The 25,098-nt window shown below is 45.3% G+C and overlaps 1 protein-coding gene across 1 annotated transcript in view; it reads left to right on the forward strand.

Annotated features, from left to right (window-relative positions):
* Positions 1-25,098, forward strand: part of TG (thyroglobulin) — a 272,056-nt gene that overhangs the window by 74,492 nt on the left and 172,466 nt on the right. Inside the window, exons 26-29 of the mRNA XM_030795400.1 lie at positions 3,084-3,275; positions 10,842-11,009; positions 23,003-23,068; positions 24,986-25,066. Of these exons, the coding sequence (XP_030651260.1) occupies positions 3,084-3,275; positions 10,842-11,009; positions 23,003-23,068; positions 24,986-25,066 (507 nt within the window). The remainder of the gene's footprint in view (positions 1-3,083; positions 3,276-10,841; positions 11,010-23,002; positions 23,069-24,985; positions 25,067-25,098) is intronic.

Consider the following 25,098-nt stretch of genomic DNA (forward strand, 5'->3'; position numbering starts at 1 on the left):
TGTCTGTGGCCTTCAACTTGGGGGATGAGCCGTGGGGTCTTTCAGAATCAAAGGATGTCAGTGCCCAAGGGTTCTTTAGAGATTGTCTAGCCCAACCCCTCATCTCACAGATGAGGTCTAGGAAAAGGAACCGTCTTACTACATGTGACATCAAAGTGGAACCTCCCCTGAGTCTGAAAGGCCTTCCTGGCCTGCTTCATTGTCTAGGCTCCTACCACGGGGGTGCAGTAAGCACTTTTGTAGGCACTGTGGATGCGTCTGCGAGCAAAACAGAATCACTGATTAATAGGGGGAATTGAACCAGCAATAAGATCATCTCAGAGGGCAGTAGGTGCTTGGATGAAAATAGGACGAGGAGGTACAGACGGGTCTGAGCTGCTTCAGGGTGGTCAGGGAAGGAATCACAGAGGAGGGGACATTGGAACTGAGATCTGAAGGATGAAAAGCAGCCCACCCGCCAGGCGCAGTGGCTCATGCCAGTAATCTTAGCACTTTGGGAGGCCGAGGCAGGCAGATCATGAGGTCAGGAGATTAAGACCATCCTGGCTAACATGGTGAAACCCTGTCTCTACTAAAAACACAAAAAATTAGCCAGGTATGGTGGCGGGTGCCTGTAGTCCCAGCTACTCGGGAGGCTGAGGCAGGAGAATGGCATGAACCCGGGAGGTGGAGCTTGCAGTGAGCCGAGATTGCGCCACTGCACTCCAGCCTGGGCAACAGAGTGAGACTCTGTCTCAAAAAAAAAAAAGCAGCTCACCATGCAAAGCTTCAGGATAGGTGGTCCTCTCTGCCACCTGCCCTATGTGGAAGATACCAAGGGGAGCTGAGATGTGGCCCTGGACTCCAGAGCAGCACTGTCCAATGGAACCTTTGGCAGTGATGGAAATGGTCCACAAATCTGTGCTGTCCATTAGTTACTCATGACTATTGAGCATTCAGAAGGTTGCTATTGCAATATTAACTTTGATTAACTGACATTGATTTTTAAATAGTCACATAAGGCTATGATTACGGCATCAAACATTGGAGAATCACATGCTGTAGGGGAGGCCGACTTTCTCAAGTAGCTTAAATACAGGGAGAGGGACGGTAAAGGGTTTAGTACAGGCACAAATAGAATGTATGAGAGATCAAGGGAGAGAGAGATGAATTCTAACTGTACAAATGCAGAGATGGACCCTTCAAATAAAGCTGGGCTTTGGTGAAGAGTGGATTTGCATTCGAGGCAGAAGGGGCTGAGTGAGCCAATGCTTGGAGGGAGAAGACGCTGGCTTTTTGGAGATATGTAAAACACCTGCTGAGCATAAGCTAAGTGGCAGGCTCATTGTTGTTCAGCCCTTTTATATGCAGTCTATGGTTTTTTGTTGTTGTTGTTGTTGTTTTTTGAGATGGAGGCTCACTCTGTTGCCCACACTGGAGTGCAATGGCGGGATCTCGGCTCACTGCAACCTGTGCCTCCCAGGTTCAAGGGATTCTCCTGCCTCAGCCTCCTGAGTAGCTGGGACTACAGGCATACACCATCACGCCCGGCTAATTTTTGTATTGTTAGTAGAGATGGGGTTTCACCATTTGGCCCAGCTAGTCTTGAACTCTTGACCTCAAGTGATCCGCCCACCTCAGCCTCCCAAAGTGGTGGGATTACAGGCATGAGCCACTGTGCCTGGCCCCAGTATATGTTTCTTTATCTGCTCAATGTCCGTGAGGATTACTTATTATCATCCTCATTGTACAGATGGGAAGCTTGGGAGGCTGAGGATCCAAGGAATTCGGGACTTCCTTGGCAGGGTGCCCTCAGATCTGTTTGATCTGAAGCTCGTGCTCTTGGCTCTCACACTGAAAACCTCTCTATGACCTCCAGGTGTGTGAATCAGATAAGATGTGGAGATCTGCCAGGCTGACGGGAGGTCAGAGTGATGAAGGGCACAGGCCATGGTGTTCTGTCCACCACTCACCAGCTGTGTAAACCTGAGCCAGACAGTTTGCATGTCAAGACTTTTCCTCAAATGGAAAATGGGCATAAGAGTGGGGCAGACATTAGGCTATAGTGCTTTATATATCTAACCCTGGAAAATCTCATGGCTTGCAAAATGACACTCTAAAATTAACAGGGCTGATTTGAAAACTAGACTTAGGGACGGGAAACCCAAACCATGCCACTTTTAAGTAGACCAATGGAAAAAAACATTAACAATTATACTTAAAAATGCTAGAACAGTTTTTAAAAAGATGTTTTGAATTCATAATAAAGAAATGCTTCTGAAAATGTAAAAGGGCAAGGTAGCTTGATGGGGAGGGTGTAAGGAAGGGTTGAGGCTGCTGAGTTATGGAGACAAGGGCTGCTTGCACAAAGGGAAGGGAAAACTCTGCAGTGGTCACTTTGAAGACAGCCCCTGGGTGGGGCCAGTTTCAGGCAAGAGGAAGAATGTGGGATCACGGGTATTGTGTACAGTCCTGAGTTCTTGCAGTTTGCTGCATTCAGATGCATTTTTCTACACAGCGTTCCTTTAATGATGTTTAAAGGCAATGACATGCTCAGAAAACTGAGCAATGTTATGCTTACAAGGCACAAGGCAATGACATGCTCAGAAAACTGTAGATAGTGCAAGCAATGTGACTTCAGCATTACAGTGGCCAAGCTTCCCTACCACATGTTTAAACTGATTTGTGTGACAGAAACACATGTGATAGCAGAGGAAGGCAGTGAAAATCAAATGAAACCACATAGGTAGAGCATGTGGCACAGGGTCTGTGTATATACTTACAGCTCAATACATATTTGCTGGTAATAATAAACATAAAAATATATGGCCATTTTCTACACATACCCTTTGGACCCTTGAAGACGTGTTGGACATTTGTCCCGATCTCCTGGGTTTGGGGCCATGGCCTGGGCTGGCCCCACCCTCTTCATGCACAGGCACATCCAGAAGCTTTGTGGCACAGAGAGCATCTCATCTTGGCCCACACGCTGCCTCGAGCACAGTTGCAGCTAAGTCAACAAACTGTCCTATGAGATCAGTAAGCTCTGTCCAACTCTGCCATGTTTTGAAGTCTTTTAAAATTTTGTTCTGCCTTTCCCCCAGGCCAAGGATCCACCACAACACTTCGGAAAAGCTTTGAACCCACTGGTTTCCAAAACATGCTTTCTGGATTGTACAACCCCATTGTGTTCTCAGCCTCAGGAGCCAATCTGACCGATGCTCACCTCTTCTGTCTTCTTGCATGCGACCGTGATCTGTGTTGCGATGGCTTCGTCCTCACACAGGTCCAAGGAGGTAATGTTGGCGGTGAGGGCCAGGGCCTAACAAGGGATGGGGAGCACACAGGGATGCAGAAGCCAGGACACACAACATGGAGCTGCATGACGAGTACAGTGTGAGTGCCTACACCCAAATAGAAGGTGATAGTCAACTACACAATACACACATGATACTCACATTCATATTCCACATGTCACACACTGTGCTGTGTGCTGGCCCCTTCACCTTGTGATACTGGTTTATTCCTTTCTGCTGTCTTTACGGGTCATATTGCAAGCTCCATTTTACACACTGAGAAACTAAGGCTCAGATAATTTAAATCATTTACTCATGTTCAGACACCTTGAAAAGTGATAGAGCCAGGATTTGACCCAAGTTGTGTCTTCCATAGCATCTTACTGTCACTTGTGAAGCTGGGACTGGACATATTTGGTCAAAAAATGTCAGCTCATTTCCATTTCCCAACATCATTCATTCAGCAATGATCTATTGAGTGCCCACTGCATACCAGGTCCTGTGATCAATAGGCCTATCATTTTGAATAGTATCTCAGCAATGGAGGTGCACTTCTGTTTATGGAAATAAATTCGTGTACTCAGCAGTGTAGCCTAGTGGTTGAGAAGGGACTTTGGTGTTGTGGACCTGGGTTCTAGTCACTGCTGTCACTTTTTGGCTGTACAATCTTGGACAAGTTACTTAATGAAGTTGCACTTCCCTTGTTTATAAAATAGAGATAATGATACTTTCTATTGGACTACTTGTCATAAAGATAATGAGTGCAAAATGCTGCATATAAATTTGGCTCCTGGTGTGCCATTGATTGACTAAGAGGGTCTTAACAGTTTTATATGAAAACCAATCCTATTTCTCCTTAGCAGCATCAAACTGTGACTGTTTTATATGAAAACCAACCGTATTTCTCCTTAGCAGCATCAAACTGTAACTGTTTTATATGAAAACCAACCCTATTTCTCCTTAGCAGCATCAAACTGTAAGCTACTATGTGACTGGTCACATTAAATTTATGAAAAATTCTAAAGATTAGAAAAAATTGAAATAGTCTGATGTATCTTGTTATGGTTCTCACTTAAGTCAACGGGAGACTCTAATTGATCACCATATACGTGCAATTGAATGTGCTAGGCATTAGGAACAGATAAAAAGGACTTGGGGTCTGGTGGCAGAGGCAGTGCGCACCGTGAAAAGGGAATAAATGGCCTTTACTCATTTATTCATCGCTGCTGGCATTCAGCAAACATGTTTGGAGCACTACTCAGCATCAGGCTCGAGAACTAGGCAGTGTGCGATGCAAATGCCTGATGAGGTAGAGACGTAGAAGTCTTGGAGTGTGAAGGAAGGGGATAACAAGAGGAAGGTCAGGGAAGGCTTCCAGGAAGAAGAGGAACTTGGGCCAGGCTTTGTGGGATGAGCAGTATTTAGATGACAGAGTGGGAGGATTCGGTTCAGAGTGGGTGTCCTCGTGAGCTGAGCTAGAGACAGAGAGACCCCAGGTTTTTTGAAGACTATTAACTGAGACATGGAGCTGATCAGGAAGCAGGTGTTTTTTGGTATCACCTCGACGACCGTTGCTGCCTCCAGCATCTACACAATATCCCCACCAGGCTCAGGGTAGGGGGTGTCTCCTTCTGAGAAGGACTAACCCTGCCTCCTGGGTACAAGAGCCCCTTGTTTTACCTTTGCAGGGCCATGCCTGATACAATTTGGGTTTGTCCCTCCTCATCTCATGTTGAAATGTGATCCCCAGTGTTGGAGGTGAGGCCTAGTGGGAGGTGTCAGGTAACAGGGGTGGATCTCTCATGAATGGCTTGGTGCTGTCCTCGTGACAGTGAGTGAGTTCTTCTTGCAAGATCATTAAAAGTATATGTGACTTCCCCCTCTCTCTAACTCCTGATCTCCTGTAACATGCCTGCTCCCCCTTCACCTTCTGTCATGAATGTAAGCTTTCTGAGGCCTCACCAGCACTAGATGCCAGCACCATGTTTCTTGTACTATCTGCAGAATCATGAGCCAATTAAATCTCTTTACTTTATAAATTACCCGGCCTCAGGTATTTCTCTATAGCAATGCTAGAACAGCCTAGTACAATGCCCCGCCCTCCTCCCTGCTCTCCACCTGTCACCAGCCCAGTGTTTTCCAGGGCTCCCCAGCAGGAGGCAGATACAGTGTTCTTAGCCCTTCTCCCTTCTTAAAATCCAAAATGTGCATGGCACCACAGAGTCCTTGACCTCTGACCTTCCCTCGAGTGCCTCTCCGGTTGCTCTCCTTCTCTACCACAGCCAGACCCTGCAAGCTGAGACCCTGACTCACCCCCAAACTGCTTCTACCAGCTCTCCAGTCACCAGGGGCATCTTCTGGTCCTCCGAAGGCCTGTTGTCTCTGGCAGCTGTCAGTATTTCCTGCTGTCCAGTTCTTTCAACCTTCTCCTCTCCTGACCTCCAAGATGCCCTTCTCTTGCTCCTTAAACTACGCCTTTCTCTTCTCCTTCAGCTTTCTGGGTTGAATCCTTAGATATTGATAGGTCCCACCTCCACCTCTTGTGGGTCTTCGTTCTGGGTGTGACCTCTCTGCAGAGGTCGACATCCATACACTCATCTGCTGTCCGGATATATCCTCTTGGATATCCGTTAGGAATCTCAAAGTCAAATGAATGGGTAGTTTTTACCCTAAATCAGCCAATCTCAGTGAAGGGCACCTGAGCCACAGACCTGGGATCATGCTGAATGCCCCACAGCCCTCTTCCCTTCTGTGAAGCTGTCACTCCAATTTCCTGTTGCTCTCTTATTATTATGTTTGAGATCGAGGTGTATTCCATCCCTGTCACCTCAGTCTGCATTTAATCCTGTATTATTGTTTTCTTGGCACCTGTACCAGTCTCTTAATTGGCCTCTCACCACCAACCCCCACTTACTTGACTAGATTCCCCATCCTCCAAGTCATCCTATTCAACTTTAAGCTCTCCTTGTGATTTCCTCCTCCTGGAGTACTATTTTGTCCCTTCTCTTTGTATCCAAGTCCACATATCCATCTCCCTGGTGGATTTGAACTCCCCAGGCTATGAAAGAGTTATTTATCCTCAGCCTTTAGGACAGTCATGCTCACTGTAGGTGTAGAAGAATGCTGCTGAATTGGGCAGACCCCAAAGTGGGAAGTGACCTGCCAGATGCCCACGTTCCAGTGGTGAGCAAAGTGGAACTCGGCTTTCTTGACTTATGACATAGACACTTGTGCTCTATCCCCCTCCCACCCCCACCGTTTCCACCTCCTCCTCTCAGGTCCAGAGGGAGAAAAGGATAATTGTTAATTGCTAGATTCTGAAGACAAGTGAATATTGCATTGAAAACGTATAATAAGTGTTTTGCCCCATTCAGAGAGATAAATTAAGACTTTCTGAAATCTTGAATCATGTGTAGGTTTAAATGAGATAAAGAGAAGAGGGAAGGTGATGTTAAATGGAAAGAATAACATATGCAAAGTCCCTGTGGGAAGAGGGTGCAGGATAAAGAAGAGAAGCCTAGAGGAAGCCGTGGTCCCTGGAGCAGAGAGTGCAAGGCCAGAGGTTTAAGGGGCAGGAGGGAGAGGCCGGGCCACAGTGAGGAGAACCTTGTAGGCGGCATGAATAGTTGTTTTTATTCTAATAACAACTGGAAGCCACTGAATGTTTTAAGCAAGGAAGTGTCATGATCAGATTTGAACTTTGACATGAGTGCTTGTCATGTCATGGCTTGAATGTGGAGAAGGTTGTGGCTGGGGGTCAGAGTAGATGTAGAGATGAGTTAGAAACTGCCTCAGTAGTCCAGGGTAGAAGGTATGGTATCCTGGGCTAGGGCTATTGCAGTGGAGAGGGGGAATAGAAGACAGATTTAAAGCATCCCCAGGAGGCAAATTTAATAGGACTTTGAATTTGGGGGTTGAGGAAGAGGTGTCAATGATTGTTCTTGGGTATCTAGCTTGTTCACCTGTTGTGTGGCAAAGAATGAAAGAGATTGGATGTCCAATTTGGTGACGGGAGAGGGAGATTTAGGAAGGCCATGGGTCCATGTGGGGTATACTAAGTTTGAAGTGACTTTTGAGACATCCAAAAAATGTTGGCTGAATTTTTAGATGCAAAGATCCAGAGCTCAGAAGGGAAGTGTGGATGGGAGATATGAATGTGTAAATTACAGCTTCGAGGTGGTATCAAATGTGTGGATGTGAATGCGGTTTTTTATGAGGAGGGTGCAGAATGAGGAGATAAAGGGGGATGGAGCTGATTTTGATGAGCAGCTACATAACAGGTAGAGAATATGCAAAGAGATAGAGAAGGAGCAGCCCAAAAGGGAGAAGGAGGTGGGGATAATGGATCCTCGTGAAAGCTGGGGTGGGAGAGGGTTGCGTGGTGAGGAAGTTGTCAACAGTCTTGATTGCTGCTGAGAGTTCAAACAAGGTGATTCCTGAAAAATACTGAGTTTAGCTCACAGTGGTCGGGGTGGCTAAAGTGAGAATGTTTTGTTGGAGTGGTGGGGCAGGAACACAGATTGGAATGAGCTGATTCCTAAAATTCCTTCTACATTTAATGTTCCATGATTATGTGATGTAGACTCCTGTTAGTGTTTAGATAGGAAAAATATGTTACACACACACACACACACACACACACACACCCCTATATTTGTCTTGATGTATATCTATATTTAGAAACACCATAACTCAAATCCAGGATTCCTCTTTGAACTAAATGTATTTTCTGAGGATGCCACAATTTCCCCAGATGCACGATGACTTACCAGACCATATGATTTTTTTCAAGCTGGAAAGGTTGATTTCATTTTCCTTAGGATCATATATGGAAGAATGTTTTTTGTTCCATGGAGCGGTAAGCCCACAAAATCCTTTTTTTCCATGATATTTCTGGCTGGCAGCTTGCTTGCTTTTCCCTCCAAGTTTAACCTGTGATCTGTGAATTATGTTGAACTAAACACTCACCTCACAATGCTGAAAGTCAAGCCTTCTTTGAGATACACATAAAGTATCAGGCAGATGTTTTCCCCAGTCTTGTCCAGTGGGCAAATCCGGAGTTTTAACTTATGAAGCTTTGGCTGGATCTGCTGATGACCAGGAACAGAATTCCGCTACATCCTTTACCACAGCCTGGAAAGTCATTTAGCTCTGGTGGATTCCCCTCCTTCCCCTGCTTTCCTTTCTCCCCTCCCAAAAAGTCTCCAGCTTCCTCCAATCTCCACCCCTCCATGGCTTTGTTTCCACTGAGAGTTATTAGTGAAAATTCATGGGGCTTCTGAACTACGTTTTAGTGGAGACTGCTTGGAAGTGGGGCTCTGAGGGCCTTGAGTGGCCTCAGGGTCACGGGAGTGCAACTGAAGCTAAGCTGGCAATATATGACTAGCAAAGTGACTTCTAGCCTCTCCCTGGCCCCCACCTCTCAGGCACAGCCTTCTCAGGGACATTTGGCACTAGTTAAAGAGGAAAGCTGCATAGGTTTCTCTACTGAGGTCTGAGAGCAAAAGGAAAAATGCACTCTGCCTCTTGTTAATACCATCATTCTGTTTCCTGGTTTTCAAGTGAGCCAGACCACAGTGATCAGCCTTCCTCGAACTCTCTCGGGCTCTGAGTGTGTCCCTTGCTGGTGCTGCCCTCATGTCCCACAGCCAGCCCTCAAGCCTGCATCTTGCTGAGGCTCTTGCTGCCTGCTGGCCATTCCACAATTTCTTAGCTCCTAGAAAAACCATTCTTCCTTTCTGTGCCTCGGTTTCCCCATCTGTAAAACGAGGTGGTCTAACTAGGTCAGTGATTCTTCATGGTGCTCTTTACAAACACTTATGTCCAAATGCACCCCACCCCATACACATGACCTACCATGTCAGAAACTCTGTGGTTGATACCTAGAAAGGAGCATTTTCAAAACCCTCCCTGCGTTTCTGATGTCATCAGTCTAAGCATCCTTGTTCAGAAACCACCACATGAGATGACTTGGAAGGCCACTTAAAAAAATTCAGAGATTCACTGCTGCTGGTTTTTAACTACTGCAGTTTAACAGTGGCCAGCAGAAGCGAAGAGGACACTATGTGAAATTTTTAAGCCAGACATCCATGAGTTACCTACTCTGGGGAAATTTTGGAGATAGAATGGTTTTGAACTAGATCCAGATTGGACATAAATTAGGAAATTAGAATGAGGAATGGAGTAGGAGTTGTGGGATAATATATTGCCTTTTTTTTTTCCAGGAGAGTCTGAACAACTCTACTCCTTAAAAGGTTTATTTATCCAAATGGCATAAATTTATAAATCTAAATATCCTCAAGCAGCTTAATTAACTTACATGAGACTCAGTTTCCTCGTAGGTAAAATGGAGATAGCAATGTCTATAAGAATTAAGGGAATCAGTATACTTAAAGACTTACCACAGTGGCTGGCACATAGCAGATATAAAAAACGTCTGAGTTACTTGAATGTATCCAGCTAAAATCACTATCAAATTCCATTACCTTGGGAGTAGGTCTTTCTGATGCTAAACAAAGTCATAATTTTTGGGTAGCTTTTTTTTTGAGTTTTTTTTTTATTTGGCCTTTTTTTTATTTTATTATTATACTTTAGGTTTTAGGGTACATGTGCACAATGTGCAGGTTTGTTACGTATGTATCCATGTGCCATGTTGTTTTGCTGCACCCATTAACTCGTCATTTAGCATTAGGTATATCTCCTAATGCTGTCCTTCCCTCCTCCCCCCACCTCACAACAGTCCCCGGAAACCAAACACCGCATTTTCTCACTCATAGGTGGGAATTGAACAATGAGAACTCATGGGTAGCTTTTTAAAATTCAGAGTCAGGAGACATATTCAAGATAAAAGAGTCCAATGTCATCTCCCCTAGTTACAGATTTCTCTCCACACATCCTAGGCATATGGACACACAGTCTCTGCTTGGATATGTCCAAAGATGAGGAGCTCACTTCCTAATAGGGAAATATGTGTCATTGGTGCATAGGTCTTAGTTTTTAATAGTTTCTTACTCCATCCCCCCCCCAAAAAAAATAGTTTCTTACTTTGAATCTAAGTATTCCTTTATGAGACCCTTCAAGGTTGATCTCGTGTGTGTGTGTGTGTGTGTGCACGTGAGAGAGTGAGAGAGAGAGTGAATATGATGGGAAATGAGGCAGAAGGGGAGGAGAAAAAGGAGGAGGAAATTGAAGCAGCAGCAGCTAGGAAAATCACCCTGTTCAGTAGGTGTAGACCATGGTGACTGAGGATTCTGGCAGTGATGCCCCCAGGATGTTGGAGGTGCTATCGGTGCTGTGGATGCCATGAAGAAGAGCTCTGATAGGGAGGGAAAGGATCAGCAGGCTTGAAGGGTGGCCCTCCCCTTGGAAATTTGCCAATAAGACAACTGCAGGAATCACAGGCAGGATTGTCTCAATTCAAAACCAGCCTCTTGAATTCTAGTGTCTATGTCTTCTCCTGAGACCCTGTCACCTGTCTTTATCTGCAAATGCTGTCAAGGGACAGAGAAGAGTCTCTAAAGGTCCCCCTCCATCACATTGACCTTTCCTCCCTCTTGTGATTCTCAGGTGCCATTGTCTGTGGGTTGCTGAGCTCACCCAGTGTCCTGCTTTGTAATGCTAAAGACTGGATGGATCCCTCTGAAGCCCGGGCTAATGCTACGTGTCCTGGTGTGACATATGACCAGGAGAGCCACCAGGTGACATTGCGTCTTGGAGGCCAGGAGTTCATCAAGAGTAAGTCTTTGCCATTTGTCCATATTCTTTCAAAATTACTCTTCCCCCAGCAAGGCCCTCTGCTACTTTCTTATGAGCCCTCCTTGTGGCCTGAGGAGCTTATACTTCTGAAAAGAAAACTTTACCAATCATACTGGATGGAAACAACCCTAGCATTTCAGCAGAACTCTATGGGAAGCATCCATTTAGCTCCTCAGATTGCAGGTGGACTGTGGGCAGGGTGGCCCAGCAGGGCAAGTCTGCTGCTCTCAAGAATCTTGGGGTTAGCTGGCAATTGATGGATCTCGTCTAGTCTTGGTTGGCACGTCTGAGCCCTGCTCTATGAGTATCTCATCCTCCTGCAGAGGAACGTACTCTTCTGTAGATGGCAGAAGCAGGAACGAGGAGAAATAAGCAAGTCCTCTGTTGGTGGAGCTCCAATCTGTCACGTTACCATTTCTGCCTCATCCTATTGGATAAAGCAAATCCCATGGCCAAACAAGAGACAAAGGGTGGGAAATAGACTCTGCTCCTTTAGTGGGGGGAACTGCCAAGTAATGTGCAAATTGTATGACTACAAAGAAGGATGGAAAACTGGAGCCTGAAATGCAATCTGTCCCCCAAACTAGTGCCCATCCAGGCATATTTTCCCCCTCTATGAGTTAAGAAATTCCAGGTTTACCAATTTTACTGCCCACTCTAGTGATGGGTGCAAGGGACCGTGGGCTCCATTGCATGGACTCAACTAACAGAAATAACCATTGGGCTTTCCCTTTCCCCTTCTTTCTTTTGGAAGCTCTTTTCTACAAACATATAAACATTACAGTGAGGCTGCACCTCTGCGATCATCTGCCCCAGCCTCTCAGTTTCCAGAGATGGGCAGTTAGTGCCTGAGGCCCCCCAGCCAATGTCATCTCCTCTCTACCTTCACAGCCCTGCACTGCCTCTCCCAGCAGATCCCCATCAGGAAAAAGTGGATGCCCACTCTGTGCCGGGCTAGGGACTGGCCAGCCATGTACCACTGATGTGATCAGGAAAGACAGGACCAGCACCACCATCACTGGAAGCTGGTTAGAAATGCAGAGTCTCAGGCCACACCCCAGCCCTCAGGGTGGGTGCCAGGAATCTGTGTTCTAACAAGTGGTCCAGATAATGCTTATGTAGCACTGATGGCTTGAAAGTTTCCTTCCATCGCTGAGAGTCTGAGTTATGATGAAGATGGGGCCGGCTGCTCCCTTCGTTCTTCCAGCTCCAGAGTGAGGTTGAGGGGAAGCCCTGCTCCTCATTGTCTATTTATCTGCCAGAACTTGAACTGGGAAAGCACCTCCATGCTTCCACTCCACCTTCTGAGTTGAGAGCAGTGAAGGCATGTGCAGGTGCTGACCAGATAGGCTGGTCAGTGGGGTTCTTTTTGTGGGAACCCTTGGGTGCTTATGTTGCTGCAGGAAGTGGTCTCCCAAAGGCTGGCAGAGGCTCTCTCCTGCTTCCCAGGGAAGCTTCTGAGACTCACACCTTTATATCCTGCGTTTCTCAGGGTTCCAATGGCAGAGCATTCCATGTCACCTCCTCCAAGAGCCCACCCTGACTACCCACAGGGCTTAGTGCTTCCTCAACTACAGAGCTTCATGGATGCTCTGCCCGTTCCTTTGTTAGGCAGTGCAGTCAGCAGCGTGCCACCATCGCGCATTTGCCTGTCTGTGGAAAGTTTGTCTGTGATGTTAAATCCTGGCTTTGGACACCACTTGTGTGACCTGGAGTAGGTCAATGAATGTTTTCAGGCCTAATTGCCTGTCTATATAATGACAGTAATACCAGTACCCATCTCACAGGGTTGGGAGGATGAAAGGAGAGGATATAACAATAAAAAAACAAGGATAATAGAAATGACTTACATAGCACACCCTCTGAGGCAGCCCTGCTCTGAGGCCTTGACCTACACTCACAAGTCCTCAACACACTGCTTCAAGGGAGGCACTCTTATTATCGTTGTCCCCGTTTGCCAGCTGAAGACACTCAGGCATATAGCAGTTAGGGGACTTCCCTAGGTCTTAGAGCTTGTAAATAAGAGGGCTGGGATCTGAAACCCGGCATTCTGGCTCTCTCACTGCCATTCTTAACCACTCCTCTGTATAGGCCCTTGCAGATCAGGAACTGGCAGAATCCCTGATCTGTGGTATTGATATTAGATGATGTTATCATTATTTTTTCAATTTGTCATTGTTTTCTGTCATATTTTAAAAACTGAATTGTGTTTCATTAGTTTCTGGATTCCCACCATTGAGCTATGCTTTATAATGATGGCATAGAAAAAGACATATAATATCTGTGAGTGCATGGTCACCAAATTTGAAAAAAAAAATCACAGAATTTGGTGGAATTCCATGAAGCATAAATAGTTTCTTTTGGGGTCAATAAAATCAAATCGCTTATTTATATGATGGGTAGTAAACATATGGTATTCATTACTCCAAGAGGTAGCACAGGATGAACACAGGCATTTCAAGAAAGACATATGATATATTCATAGCAGTAAATCCAGAGTGAATTGCTCAACCCAGAGCATGTGCTTGGTACGTGCCCAAGAAATGAGGACTGTGCCCTTGTCTGGCCTCCCAGAGAAGTGGTTACCAAAAGACTTTTGAAATGTTTGTTTTTTCCATGCCCTGTATGTGTGTGTGTATTGTGGGTAAGGCCAAGGCTTTAAGAAGTGTGCACTATGATAGGGATTTCAGGCAGCCTTGATACTCCAAATTGGAGGTTGCCCTATACAAAGGCTGAGTAGAAGGCTACCTCCAACTGATGGCAACAGGGCACATATATTTCCTGTTCAAAATAAGAGGTCAGCCTTTTAGTACGATTAACCCCTGGAGGTGAGAGGGAGGGAGTGTAATAATTTAAATTCTAACTACAGCGTGAAGAACTAATACCCTTTTCTAACAATAGATATTGATGGAGGAAGACAGGAGGATTCTGGGTATAGGAACAGTTGCAGGGGAGGGCATGGAATGATTTGAAAGAACATAGGGAGGTGCTAGGGACAATAAAGACAAACTCCATCCCCACTAAACTTGATTGGGGACTGGCCTCTTCCTCCCATTTTAACAATGGGATAGATGGTTGTGAAGACAGACTCTGGAATCAGGCCCTGGAATTTGAATTCCAGTGTGAGTGTCTCCTCAATGTGTAGCCCTTCTAGGCTTTGGTATTCCCAATTATACAGTGAGGATAATGGTGGGCTCTGACTCTCCAGGTAGTTGAGAGGATTAAAGAAGAATGTGTGTGGAGCGGCAGAGTGGTGCTGGGAACGGCAGGCTTGCGGTGGACACTGGAGATGCGGCACCAGGGCTGGGAGTGAAAATGCCTGGAATTGAGCCTGGCTTTTCCCCTAGCTCTGTGACCTTATTCAAGACATTTGACCACCTTCAGCCTCAGGGCCTCCATCTGTGCACTGGGCACATTCGTTCACAGATAACTGAGTGAAGTGCTGGCAGGCTTCCCAGGCTGTCAAAGAATGCCTTGTTCTCTGGTCCCTGGTTGCCTAACAGCACACCCAACAGAGGCACCCATGGGACTTCTGGGTGCAGACATCTGCTTTCATTGATCAGTTCACTGGTACTATCAGGCTATGGTTCAACACATGACCTGGGTAATGGAGAACTGGCATTTGTTTTTAAAGCACAAATGAATTGATTGCCAGGTGTAGGAAATCACAACCCAAGAGAACACAAATTCAAGTAGTAAATGTATTAATATCTGCACTGTATTATACAAAGTACTTTCACGTACAACTCAATCGATCCTTTGGGCACTCTGGTGAGGCAGTTGGTTATATCACAATTTCACTCATGAGAGTGAAGTTTGGAGCTATGACATGACACACTTTAAGAAACAATCTTTGCATTAGTGCCATGGCTGGGGCTCAAGCCTTCAGCTTAGGAGACCAGTGCTATCTTGTGGAAGCTCTCTACCCACTCCTCGCTTCCACCTTCCACTTCCACCATCCTATGTGCAATTTAATGGAAGTGGAAAATGCTTTGGAGTTCTCCTTGTTTTTGTGCCAGAAAAATTAAGGGGTCTCCGGTAACTGAGAGTGTCACTCCTCAGACATCACTTTGGGGCCAGCTATGCTCCAGATATTGGGTATTAATGCCTGCTAATGGGATATTCTACTTCAAGGATTTTACAGGGCTGTTGGGAGAAGGGAACAGAAGATTCAGGAAAGCTGTAGGGTCAACTGTGAGTTGCAGAGGGGATCTGGGAGATGTGCAAACAGCTTTGGAGGAGGTGAGTTGGTGGGGAGCCCTTCCCCAGGCTGGAGCAGCCCTTGTGTTTCCTCCTCCCTCCCTCATATCCTGAGCAGCTGCTGGGTAGGTGTGGGGGTGAGGTGACCAGGCCAGGTCCGGAGGCAAAGATGGGGACCGTGGCTTCTGTTCTCAAGGAGCTCATAGGCTAGATGGGGTGAGAGATACAGAGATTATCAAATACAGCAGGCCTCCTGTTTGCCCATCTTAGTGGACTGACAAGGATTGTAGGAACACAGAATGTCCCCTTAGCATATCCTTTCCTGTTTGGTAAAAGCCTCATTCAGGTCACTTGCCACACAGAAGTTAGGACTGACTTCTAATACCAGCCCCCAATAAATAAACAATTATACCCCAAACAACCAATCCCACAAAACACCTGGAGGCTATTTTTATCTAATTTGGAGACACAGCACCTTTTGCTGTGAGGTTTCTCTTTCCTGCCATCAGCAATGAGTGATGGGTGAGAATATGAGATTTTGCTTCACCTTGGTGCCTGGGTTGACATGCGTTCTCCAGAGAGAAATCCACTCAGGATCTGGATCTCCCAAATTTCCAATGAGCATTTCTGAGTGTATTCAACTATTTGGTACTGGCTGGGTCAACCCTCTTATTTCTCAGAAAAACATCTTAGAAAGCTCTGGGGCTGCATATGGCTAGTTTTTGACAAATCTTGAAGTGCAAATGAATGGAAAACAGGCAGATTAAATGTCCCCTAATGCCGCACAGACGTAAAATTTGATAGGAAAAAAAAAAAAAACCTTGGCAGAAATACTACTGGGTTCATCCTGAATCCAAAAGGCTTGATGTTGAGTGATTGTGAGGCTTTGCCTGATGCCTGGTGTTCAATTTATAGGGGTCTGTTTTATGTCAGCGATTGTCATTATCTTGAGGTGGCAGGACCTCAGTGGAGAAAGTTACAATACACCTGTGGTACTCATTGCAACCAGATGCATCTAGATTAGATGGCTGATGAATGCCTAGAAATAGGATGAGTCATTTAAAAAGGGCCCTACAGTTATTAGTTACTGCTGTCACAGGTTGTGCGTTGCCATGTGCTTAGTGCTATGTTTGTGTCTTAGTTTATAGTTTGGATTCTCCCAGAATCAACCATGAGACAAAGATTCAGGAGTGTCATTTAAGTAGGAAGGACAAGGAATATGAACAGAGTCTCAGGGGAAGTAACACAGAGAAGACACGACAGCCACTAAAGGGTGGACTCTGAGGCCAGTTCTACTTAATTCCCTGGATCAGTGCAAAACACACTTCAGAATGACCCCGCCAGCTAGGCCAAGGAACAGGGTGTGTACCCAGTGGTGCTGCAGAGGACTTGGCTGACAATTGCAGGGAGGGCAGCAGCTCCCAGCCCATCCATCCTGCCACTGTGCCAAGGGCAGCTGTGGCTTTCTGCAGCTCTCTCAGAGCCCTGGGCATAGACCAGTAGTTCATGTTGCATACGTCATTTCCACTCATCATCTAAGACCTGGAGAGAAATGGCATTTTCTCCGTTTACTGAGGGGGAGAGTAAGGCATAGGGACTCAAGGGAACTTCCTCAAGGTTATTCAGCTCACCAGTAGCACAGCTCGGATTTTCTTTATGCCACAATCATACGATCATTATTCAGATCCGCTTCACGCTGGGAAGTGGGATGTAGAGATCCTGATATCTGCCTCCTGTTAAGGAAGCTCACTGTCTAGCAGAGGGGCAAGGGAAACACATGACCTCCCGAGGCGAGTGCCACCGTATTGGTACAGCTGACCGGGACTTGGTTCCCCTGAGGCTAGGCACCATCTGCTGGGAAGGACTCTGGGAGACTCCATCCTTATATCAATGCCTCCAGGACCTACAGCAGCCATTCTGAACCTACCTAACCCACACTGGAGGCCCAGGAGTGTCAGCTGATTCTTCATAATGGTCATCTTTGGTGGCTGGAGGTCTTTCCCCCCACAAGTCACTAGTGGATTGTAATGAAAGCAAGTCTCCGAATTCTGCCACACATCCAAGCAGTTATTAGCAAACAGGCCCAGAAACTGTCATGACATGTCACCTGTTCAGTGGCCCCAGTGAAGCCCCAGCTTGCTATCCTTGGCACCTTGTTGGAAAGGTTTATTTAAGACAGAACCAATACTATTCTCACAGCTGAACTCAACTCACCTTCTTGTCAAAATCAGATGAACAAGAATCCTTCAGATCCGTGACTGATCACAGACCCGTTTTGAATCAAGCCACGGCTCTAGGGCTATTGGGCTCAGGAATCTGTCACAATCTGTTCCTGCCAGCATAGAAGTGACACTGTGATACATTTAGCCAAGCCATATGTTTTGAATGCTATGAATCTGACCAATAAATATGTACCTATTTCCAGCGTTCATTATGCTAATTAACAAAGCCCGGTGGTGGTGGTGGTAACTGGGATAAAGAGTTGATGTACCTGTGACTCCTTCCTGGAGGGCGGGGCTCCTGGACAGCAGCTTTTCCGTGCCACGTGACCACTCCTAGCGTGTGCTTTTCCATTTAGGATCCTGTCCAGTTTAATCTGAGGACATGGATTAAAATTGAGTGCTGCAGATGCAGCACATGATCTCTTCAGAAGTTTTCTGAATAAAGACCACACCACACCCAGCAATGCTGGAGAATAGGCTCTGTGCCCAGACCCTCAAGTTCTCAGTGTGTTTGTGCTCCTTCAGCCTTGATCACAGGGGCAGTGACTCTGATTCAGGGGCTGGAGGCCTGTGTGTGTAGCAGGGATATTCTAACTCAGTTATTGTGGAAGAAATGAAAGTATTTTCTAGGCAGTCAAAACTGTGATCATTTATCGGGGAAGAGGTGGAATGATGCTTGCTTGGGTTGTGTACCTTCTTATTCTATTCTATTAGGGAAATTTAGGGGAATGGAATAAGGGGTCAGAAGTCTGTTTAGGGAAACTAATTTGGGGCTAACCTTCTGATGTGTGGGACAGCAATGTTCTGTGTTTATTTGGTGGGCTCTGAGTATCATTCGTTGTTTTGTTCTCCCTCCTTCATTTATCCTTGCATTTATTTATATACTGAACACCAGTTCTGTGCCAAGAATTGTGCTGGGGGAGTGGACGATGTAAAGAGGGGACTTACAGTGTATCCAGGAATCTGGACAGTAACTACCAGGCATGAGGGGAGAGAAAGAGAAGATCTCTGAATACTGCAAACTCAGAGGAGGGGGCATGTGACCAGCTGGAGAGCTCAGGGAAGCCTTTCAGGAGGCAGTGATGCAGAACCTGATTCTGAAAGAATGAGTAGAGGTCAATCAAGTGAAAGAGAACAGGGTTCTAGGCAGAGAGAAAAATACGTGCCACGATGCAGAGGCCTGACAGCAATCATTCAATGTGACTTGGGAGGTGGGCACTTTGGAGACAGATTAGGGCATGAGGCTGCTCAGCTGTCATGAGCCAGATTGCAAGGAACCGAATTCTGACATCCTTGTAGCTCCTGCAGGACCAAAGGTAGGTTTGTCTTTCAGGATGAGTACCTGGGGGCTGTGTGGCTGAGGGATGGGAGGGGGCCAAGGTCAAAGTCTGGGTGGAGATTAGATAAAGCCTAATGGAGTTAGGAGATGGGGTAAGGCTTGAGCTGAGAGGAAGGGTTCGGAGGAGAGGAAAGATTAAAGAACAGTTTAGGGACTAGTCTGAATGGATGTGGAGACTGATGGAGAAGGAGTCAAGGACGACCCAAGAAGAAGATGGTCCTATTAACTGATTTAGAAAGCAGGAGGAGGTGAGTTTGGATGTAGAGATGGGAATGAAAGATGAGGAAGATAAGAGAAAGCAGGGCAACATTCTTTCTTTTACCCAGTATTCTCTATGTATTTCTATGGAGACTTGGCAATCATATTAATAATTAAGACCACCAAGGGGTTATAACTTTCCTTGTGGTGATTGACAAAGGTGCTTCCCAGGACACAGTAATCTCTGTAGATGCTAGTCAGGTGACTTTCTGGACCTACAAAGGTGCTCTACATACATGTGCTGAATTTAGTTGAATTCCATTGGATTAAATTGTGTTGAAACAAGCAAAAACCAAGGATGAACTTAAGACAGCATGTTTCCCAGGCTGGCAGACCTAGGGCTCTGTTGCCTTGAGACGGACAGAGTGTATAAGGTGTCTGCTTCCTATCACAGTTCAGTACATTCTGGGCCAAAAATACAGTCCCAAACTGATGTGCACCTGCGGGAAGCACCCGTTTGTCTCTGAGTGGTGAAAGGCATCTATAATTTTTGACATTATGTAAAACAGGACACACACACCCACAAAAATAAGAGTCTCAGACAGAGTGAAATACTCACCACCAATTCACCGCAAGTCAGACACTGAGACTGCTGAGAGGTAAAGACCTTCCTTTTGAGATTTCCTACGGATTACAGCTCTTAAGAAGGGGCAGGCATGGGGATGTGACCAAATTTGTATTTGTATTGAGTGACCATAACCCAAATTCCCCAATTATTTCATGGTAAACCACACACACACACACACGTGTATATTATTTTTCCATAGGTTTTCCATACTGGGATAAGGTGGTGTTTGGTTACATGAGTAAGTTCTTCAGTGGTGATTTGTGAGATTTTGGTGCGGCCATCATCTGAACAGTATCCACTGCACCCTATTTGTAGTCATTTATCCCTCACCCCCCTCTCACCCTTCCCTCCAAGTCCCCAAAGTCCACTGTATTATTCTTATGCCTTTGCGTCCTCATAGCTTAGCTCCCACGTATCAGTGAGAACATTCTATGTTTGGTTTTTCATCCCAGAGTGACTTCACTTAGAATAATAGTCTCCAGTCTCATCCAGGTTGCTGCAAATGTATTTCATGGTAAACTGCTTCTTAATGTGGTCATTGGCTTCAGCCTTAGACTTGAGAGCAATACAATACTCTAGAGATAAATGTTGTTTCTTTAAGTTTTACAGGTTAAATAAGAATTATAATGCATGACCAAAAGTATTTTAAAAACCTTATTCACTTTACATCTGTATTACCTATATGAGTATGTAGGTTATATCTATAGCTCTCTCTCTATATATGTATCTACATATGGTGTATCTATCTATCTTTAAAGAATCAGTATATCCATAGATTTGGGTATAAAAAGATTTAAGGCGGGGCACAGTGGCTCACACCTGTAATCCCAGCACTTTGGGAGGCCAAGGCAGGTGGATCATGAGGTCAGCAGTTCAAGACCAGCCTGGCCAACAAGGTGAAACCCTGTCTTTACTAAAAATACAAAAATTAGCTGGGCGTGGTCATGGGCACCTGTAATCCCAGCTACTTGGGAGGCTGAGGCAGGAGAATTGCTTGAACCTGGGAGGCAGAAGTTGCAGCGAGCTGAAATCGTGCTGCTGCACTCCAGCCTGGGCAACAGAGCAAGACTTCGTCTCAAAAAAAAAGGGGGGGATTAAAAAAAATTATCTGATTTCCCCTGTGACAAAGTCTAAAACCCCATAGCCTGAGCTTTGAAATAAGCAAATGATGATATCATGAGGAGAGAGTGAAAACGGAACACAAACTGAGCAGGTGCGCAACCACTGGGTCTGTGTTGTTGCAGTAGGAGTATATGGTGAGATCTCCTCCACAGTGTGGAGACAAGTCCAGTAATTGCAGAGATCCAAGTCTACATCTCTCAGATGTCATAGGTGTTCACTTGCCCAAATTGTTATAAATAACTTTTACCTTCTAAAGAAGGCTATGACAGAATTTTGAGTAGATCCTTTAGAGAAACATCTCAACATTGCACAGTCTGAGAAGTTCCAGCACCATTGTTTATTCCCGTTTCAGAAGTAAAATCAAATGAAAGTGCAACTCAGTCTTTTTGTCTCACCTTTATGTCCTAGAACATGGTCAGCCCCGGGGGGATTTGTCACTTTGAGAGCCGAGTTTTCCAGAGAGTTCAGTTCACAGCTCTTTAAACACAAATACCTTTAACATTTTTGCCATGTCAGATGGACAGAATTCTGAAGTACAGCCATGCACCTCAAAAAGACATTTTGACCAATGAAGGACCATGTATGTAATGGTGGTCCCATAAGATTAAATGGAGAATAAGATTATAAGATTAATGCATAAGATTATAATGGATACTAATAGAAACCTGATACAAAGCGCTTGATACTGACATTTCAGATCAAGTAGGGGAAATGATTAAGATTCATTAATGATGCTGGGACTTTTTTGTATGAAAGAATATATGTAAATAAAAGTATATAGAGCTTCTAGGCTTATGTAAGTACACTCTATGATCACACAACAACAAAACTGCATTTCTCAGAACATATTCTGGTTGGTAAGAGATGCATGGCTGTATATTATCCTCTCCTTAGTGTGGTGGTTAGGAAGGAGTATGGGATTTGAAGCCAAATAGATGGGGTTTAAATTCTTGCATTAACCTTTCTTGACTTTGATCCTTTATCTGGAAATTGGGGACCTTACTTTATAGCATGCCTGTGAGTTTTAAATTAGGTAATATATGGAAGGTTTTCATGCAAGCCTGTCCAATCCGCCTTTTGTTGTTGTTGTTGTTGTTGTTCTGTTTTGTTTTGTTTTAGGTTTTTAGTGTTCTGAAACCATGGTTTTTAGTTTCTGTCTTTAATGATAAGCAGAAAAGAGTGATGAGGAAGGGGCTTTACTGGCCCAACCAGAAACAGAAACTAAGAACCCATGACTGCATTCTCTCCCTTGGACACCCCTGCTAGTGTTGGATAAATGGTAATAACCGTTTATCAATAACTAGCTCTTCATTGGGACAAATACCTAATGCATGCAGGGCTTAAAACCTAGATGACAGGTTGATAGGTGCAGCACACCACCATGGCACATGTATACCTATGTAACAAACCTGCACAAAGTTTTACACACGTATCCTGGAACTTAAAGTAAAATAAAATAAAAATTTAAATAAAGTTATAAAAGGACTAGCTCCTAATAATAGTTAAAAACAAAATGTGATGATATCTTGATGTCCCAGGCTGTCAGCCAACTCTCTCCTGTAGCATGGGGCTTATTTGCCTCCAGACTCTGCTCTCTGGGCTATTTTCTTCACCTTCCATGTCACAGGGAACTTGAAAGGAACTGAAGACTGAGCAGGGGCAAAAGAGACAGCACTGACCATCAGGAAATGGTGTGGCAAGTCTAGTCTCATCCAGAATGGCATCCAGGGGAGAACAGTTTGCCAGAAGGGAAAATTGGATAATATTAGTAATCAATTGAGTCATGGCAGCTGCCAACAAGTGGCTGCCTATCAAATGTTGAGGACTGCAGAGGATAGTTTATACACAGTATTCCCATTCTCCCATTCTCAAAATTGCTGTCCACATTTACCAATGAGGCAAGAGTCTCTGAGGAGTTAAGTGATATGGGAAACTCACACAGCCCTTGAGTGTCCCAGGAGCTTTGCTTTCTTCAAGCCAATCTCCAGTTCCTTAAGTGACTCTCCTGAGTCATAGGTTCACAACCCCTCACGGAAGTAGTCCCTTTGGTGCCCTGAGTATGACACTCAATGTCTGACCAGCTCTGGTTTTGTACCAGGGAGCTGGAATAGAGCTGCAAGAAGCTTCTGGGTTAACTTTACGTGGGAAAGAGCTTTCAGGCCTAGGAAGAGCTTGTGTCAGGGGAGATGGAGCTATTGTGGTAATGGTGGGTACCGAGTGACAGCACACTCAAGCTCATAAAAATAAACATCTTCCTTTGCAGGTCTGACACCCCTAGAAGGAACTCAAGACACCTTTACCAATTTTCAGCAGGTTTATCTCTGGAAAGGTGAGCTCCATGGTGGAAGAGGGGGGTTAGCAGGACGCTGATTATATGAGATTGTCTGGCACCACCTCTCATTCACAGGACACTCTTTTTCTGTAGAGGAATAGGTAGAGAGTCACTTTCCAAATGCATACTTTCTGTGGAATAGAAGGGCTCCAACTCATCAGATAAGATACCAAAGTCTAAAAGAAAAATGAGTACCGTGGAAACCCAAGAAGGGTTGGAGGGAGGAGGCACTAGGTACCCGTGAGATAAAGTTTGCTGACCACAAGATACCCTTGTTCCTAGGAGGGGAGTTCAGGGCCATTGCAAAGCACAGGAGGCATTTGTCCAAGGGGACTCAGCCCCACGTGCCTTTCACCCTGAGGCCCAGGGACTGGTGACAGGATCCCAGGCAGGTAGTTCTCTGAACTCCTGCTCACAGACAATGGTACTGTGGGTGTGTGGGACAGAGTGGGGGAAAAATGGAGTGTCTGACAACATGTATACTTGGCACTTCCCTTCTGCTTCTTTGTCCTCCTTCAAGTTTTCTGAATGTTGACCAAGTGCCTACTCAGACCCAGGGAAAATGAAAGGCATTTAAGGGAGAGATGAGAGGCACAGCCCTGACTCTTGAAGGGTTCTGGCCTCAGGAGGGAGCAGATAGAGCAGTGGCCCATCACAGGTCATGGCCGTATGTGCTGGGTGAGAGGCATGAGAAAGGCCCCTGACCCCATATTATGTCCCTCCTGTTCCCCTAATCTGTCCTCACTGATCTTCAGTGTCCCGAGAGAGGATTGGTGACTTGCTTCTACATGCTGATAAACTGAAAGAGCAGGAAGGCACAGACTTGGATGACGGGATGTGAATCCTGGTCCCATCAATCCCCACTTGTGTGCCTGGGAGCCCGTGGACCAGCCCCTCATGCCCAGATTCCCATGGGTGACGTGTGATACAGATGCCACTGACCTCAGAATTGCCTGAACAGTAATATGTCAATGCACAAAACAGTGCTGCGCATATAATATCTGCTGAGTAATGTTGGTGGGGGTGGTGGTGATGAAGAGAAGAAGGAAGGCAGAAAAGGCGGAGAAGGAAGAGGAGAAAAGGCGGGGGAGGAGAAAAAGAAAAGGAAGGTGTTTACCATCATTTTCATTTTAAAGAGATAAAATGAGATTATGTACTTCTTTTCTCATTTAATTATACCTATAAGGTAGATCTAAAGAGGAGGTGATAGTTTATTCATTTTCCAGGCAAGGAAAATGAGACTTGGAGAGGTACGTGAAATGCCCATGGGATGCCTGGGAGGTCCTGGGGTTGAGACCAGACACTGGTAGGAGGTCCCAAGTCTAGCACTTCCTAGTTATCAGACATTTCTGATAAAGTGTTAGCTGATGAAAAATGAGGGACTTAATTTCTCCAGGCCATTTGCCGCACCACAGGGAAGTGCCTTAAGGCCTGCCTAATACCTGCACTGCCACAGGCTCACTCACTTTCGTGGAAGACCTGTTCCCGACTTGAACATTTAGTTAAATTTTTAAAATTTCTAATCCATTTACTGGCCACTTGAGTGGTCTGGGATAAATTATTTTGCCTCTTTAAGTCTCAGTTTTCTCAAGAGTAAAACGGAAATCTTGTTCCCTACCTACATAGGGTGTTATAAACAGCAATATTTATGAGCATATTTTGTTAACTCAAAAGGGCTTTGCATATGTTAATAATTTCAATATCACAGATAATGAGTGTTCTATCATTGAGAGATTGGATGATGTTCCATATAAAAAAGAGTGCAGATCTATGTCAGGGCATTTGTTGCAGATTTTATCTAAGGCACCTGGCTTTAGGGCCTGATTTTTCTCACATTGCTACTACCATTTTGTTGACCAGTGGAGTACTACCCCTTCTCCCCAACATTGCAACAACTCTTTTTTTTCCTCCTAGATTCTGACATGGGGTCTCGGCCTGAGTCTATGGGATGTAGAAAAGACACAGTGTCAAGACCAGCATCTCCAACAGAAACAGGTACTGATCCCCAAACCTTCTTACACACTTGG

Source organism: Nomascus leucogenys, chromosome 16, assembly GCF_006542625.1.
Source record: "Nomascus leucogenys isolate Asia chromosome 16, Asia_NLE_v1, whole genome shotgun sequence".
NCBI lineage: Eukaryota > Metazoa > Chordata > Mammalia > Primates > Hylobatidae > Nomascus > Nomascus leucogenys.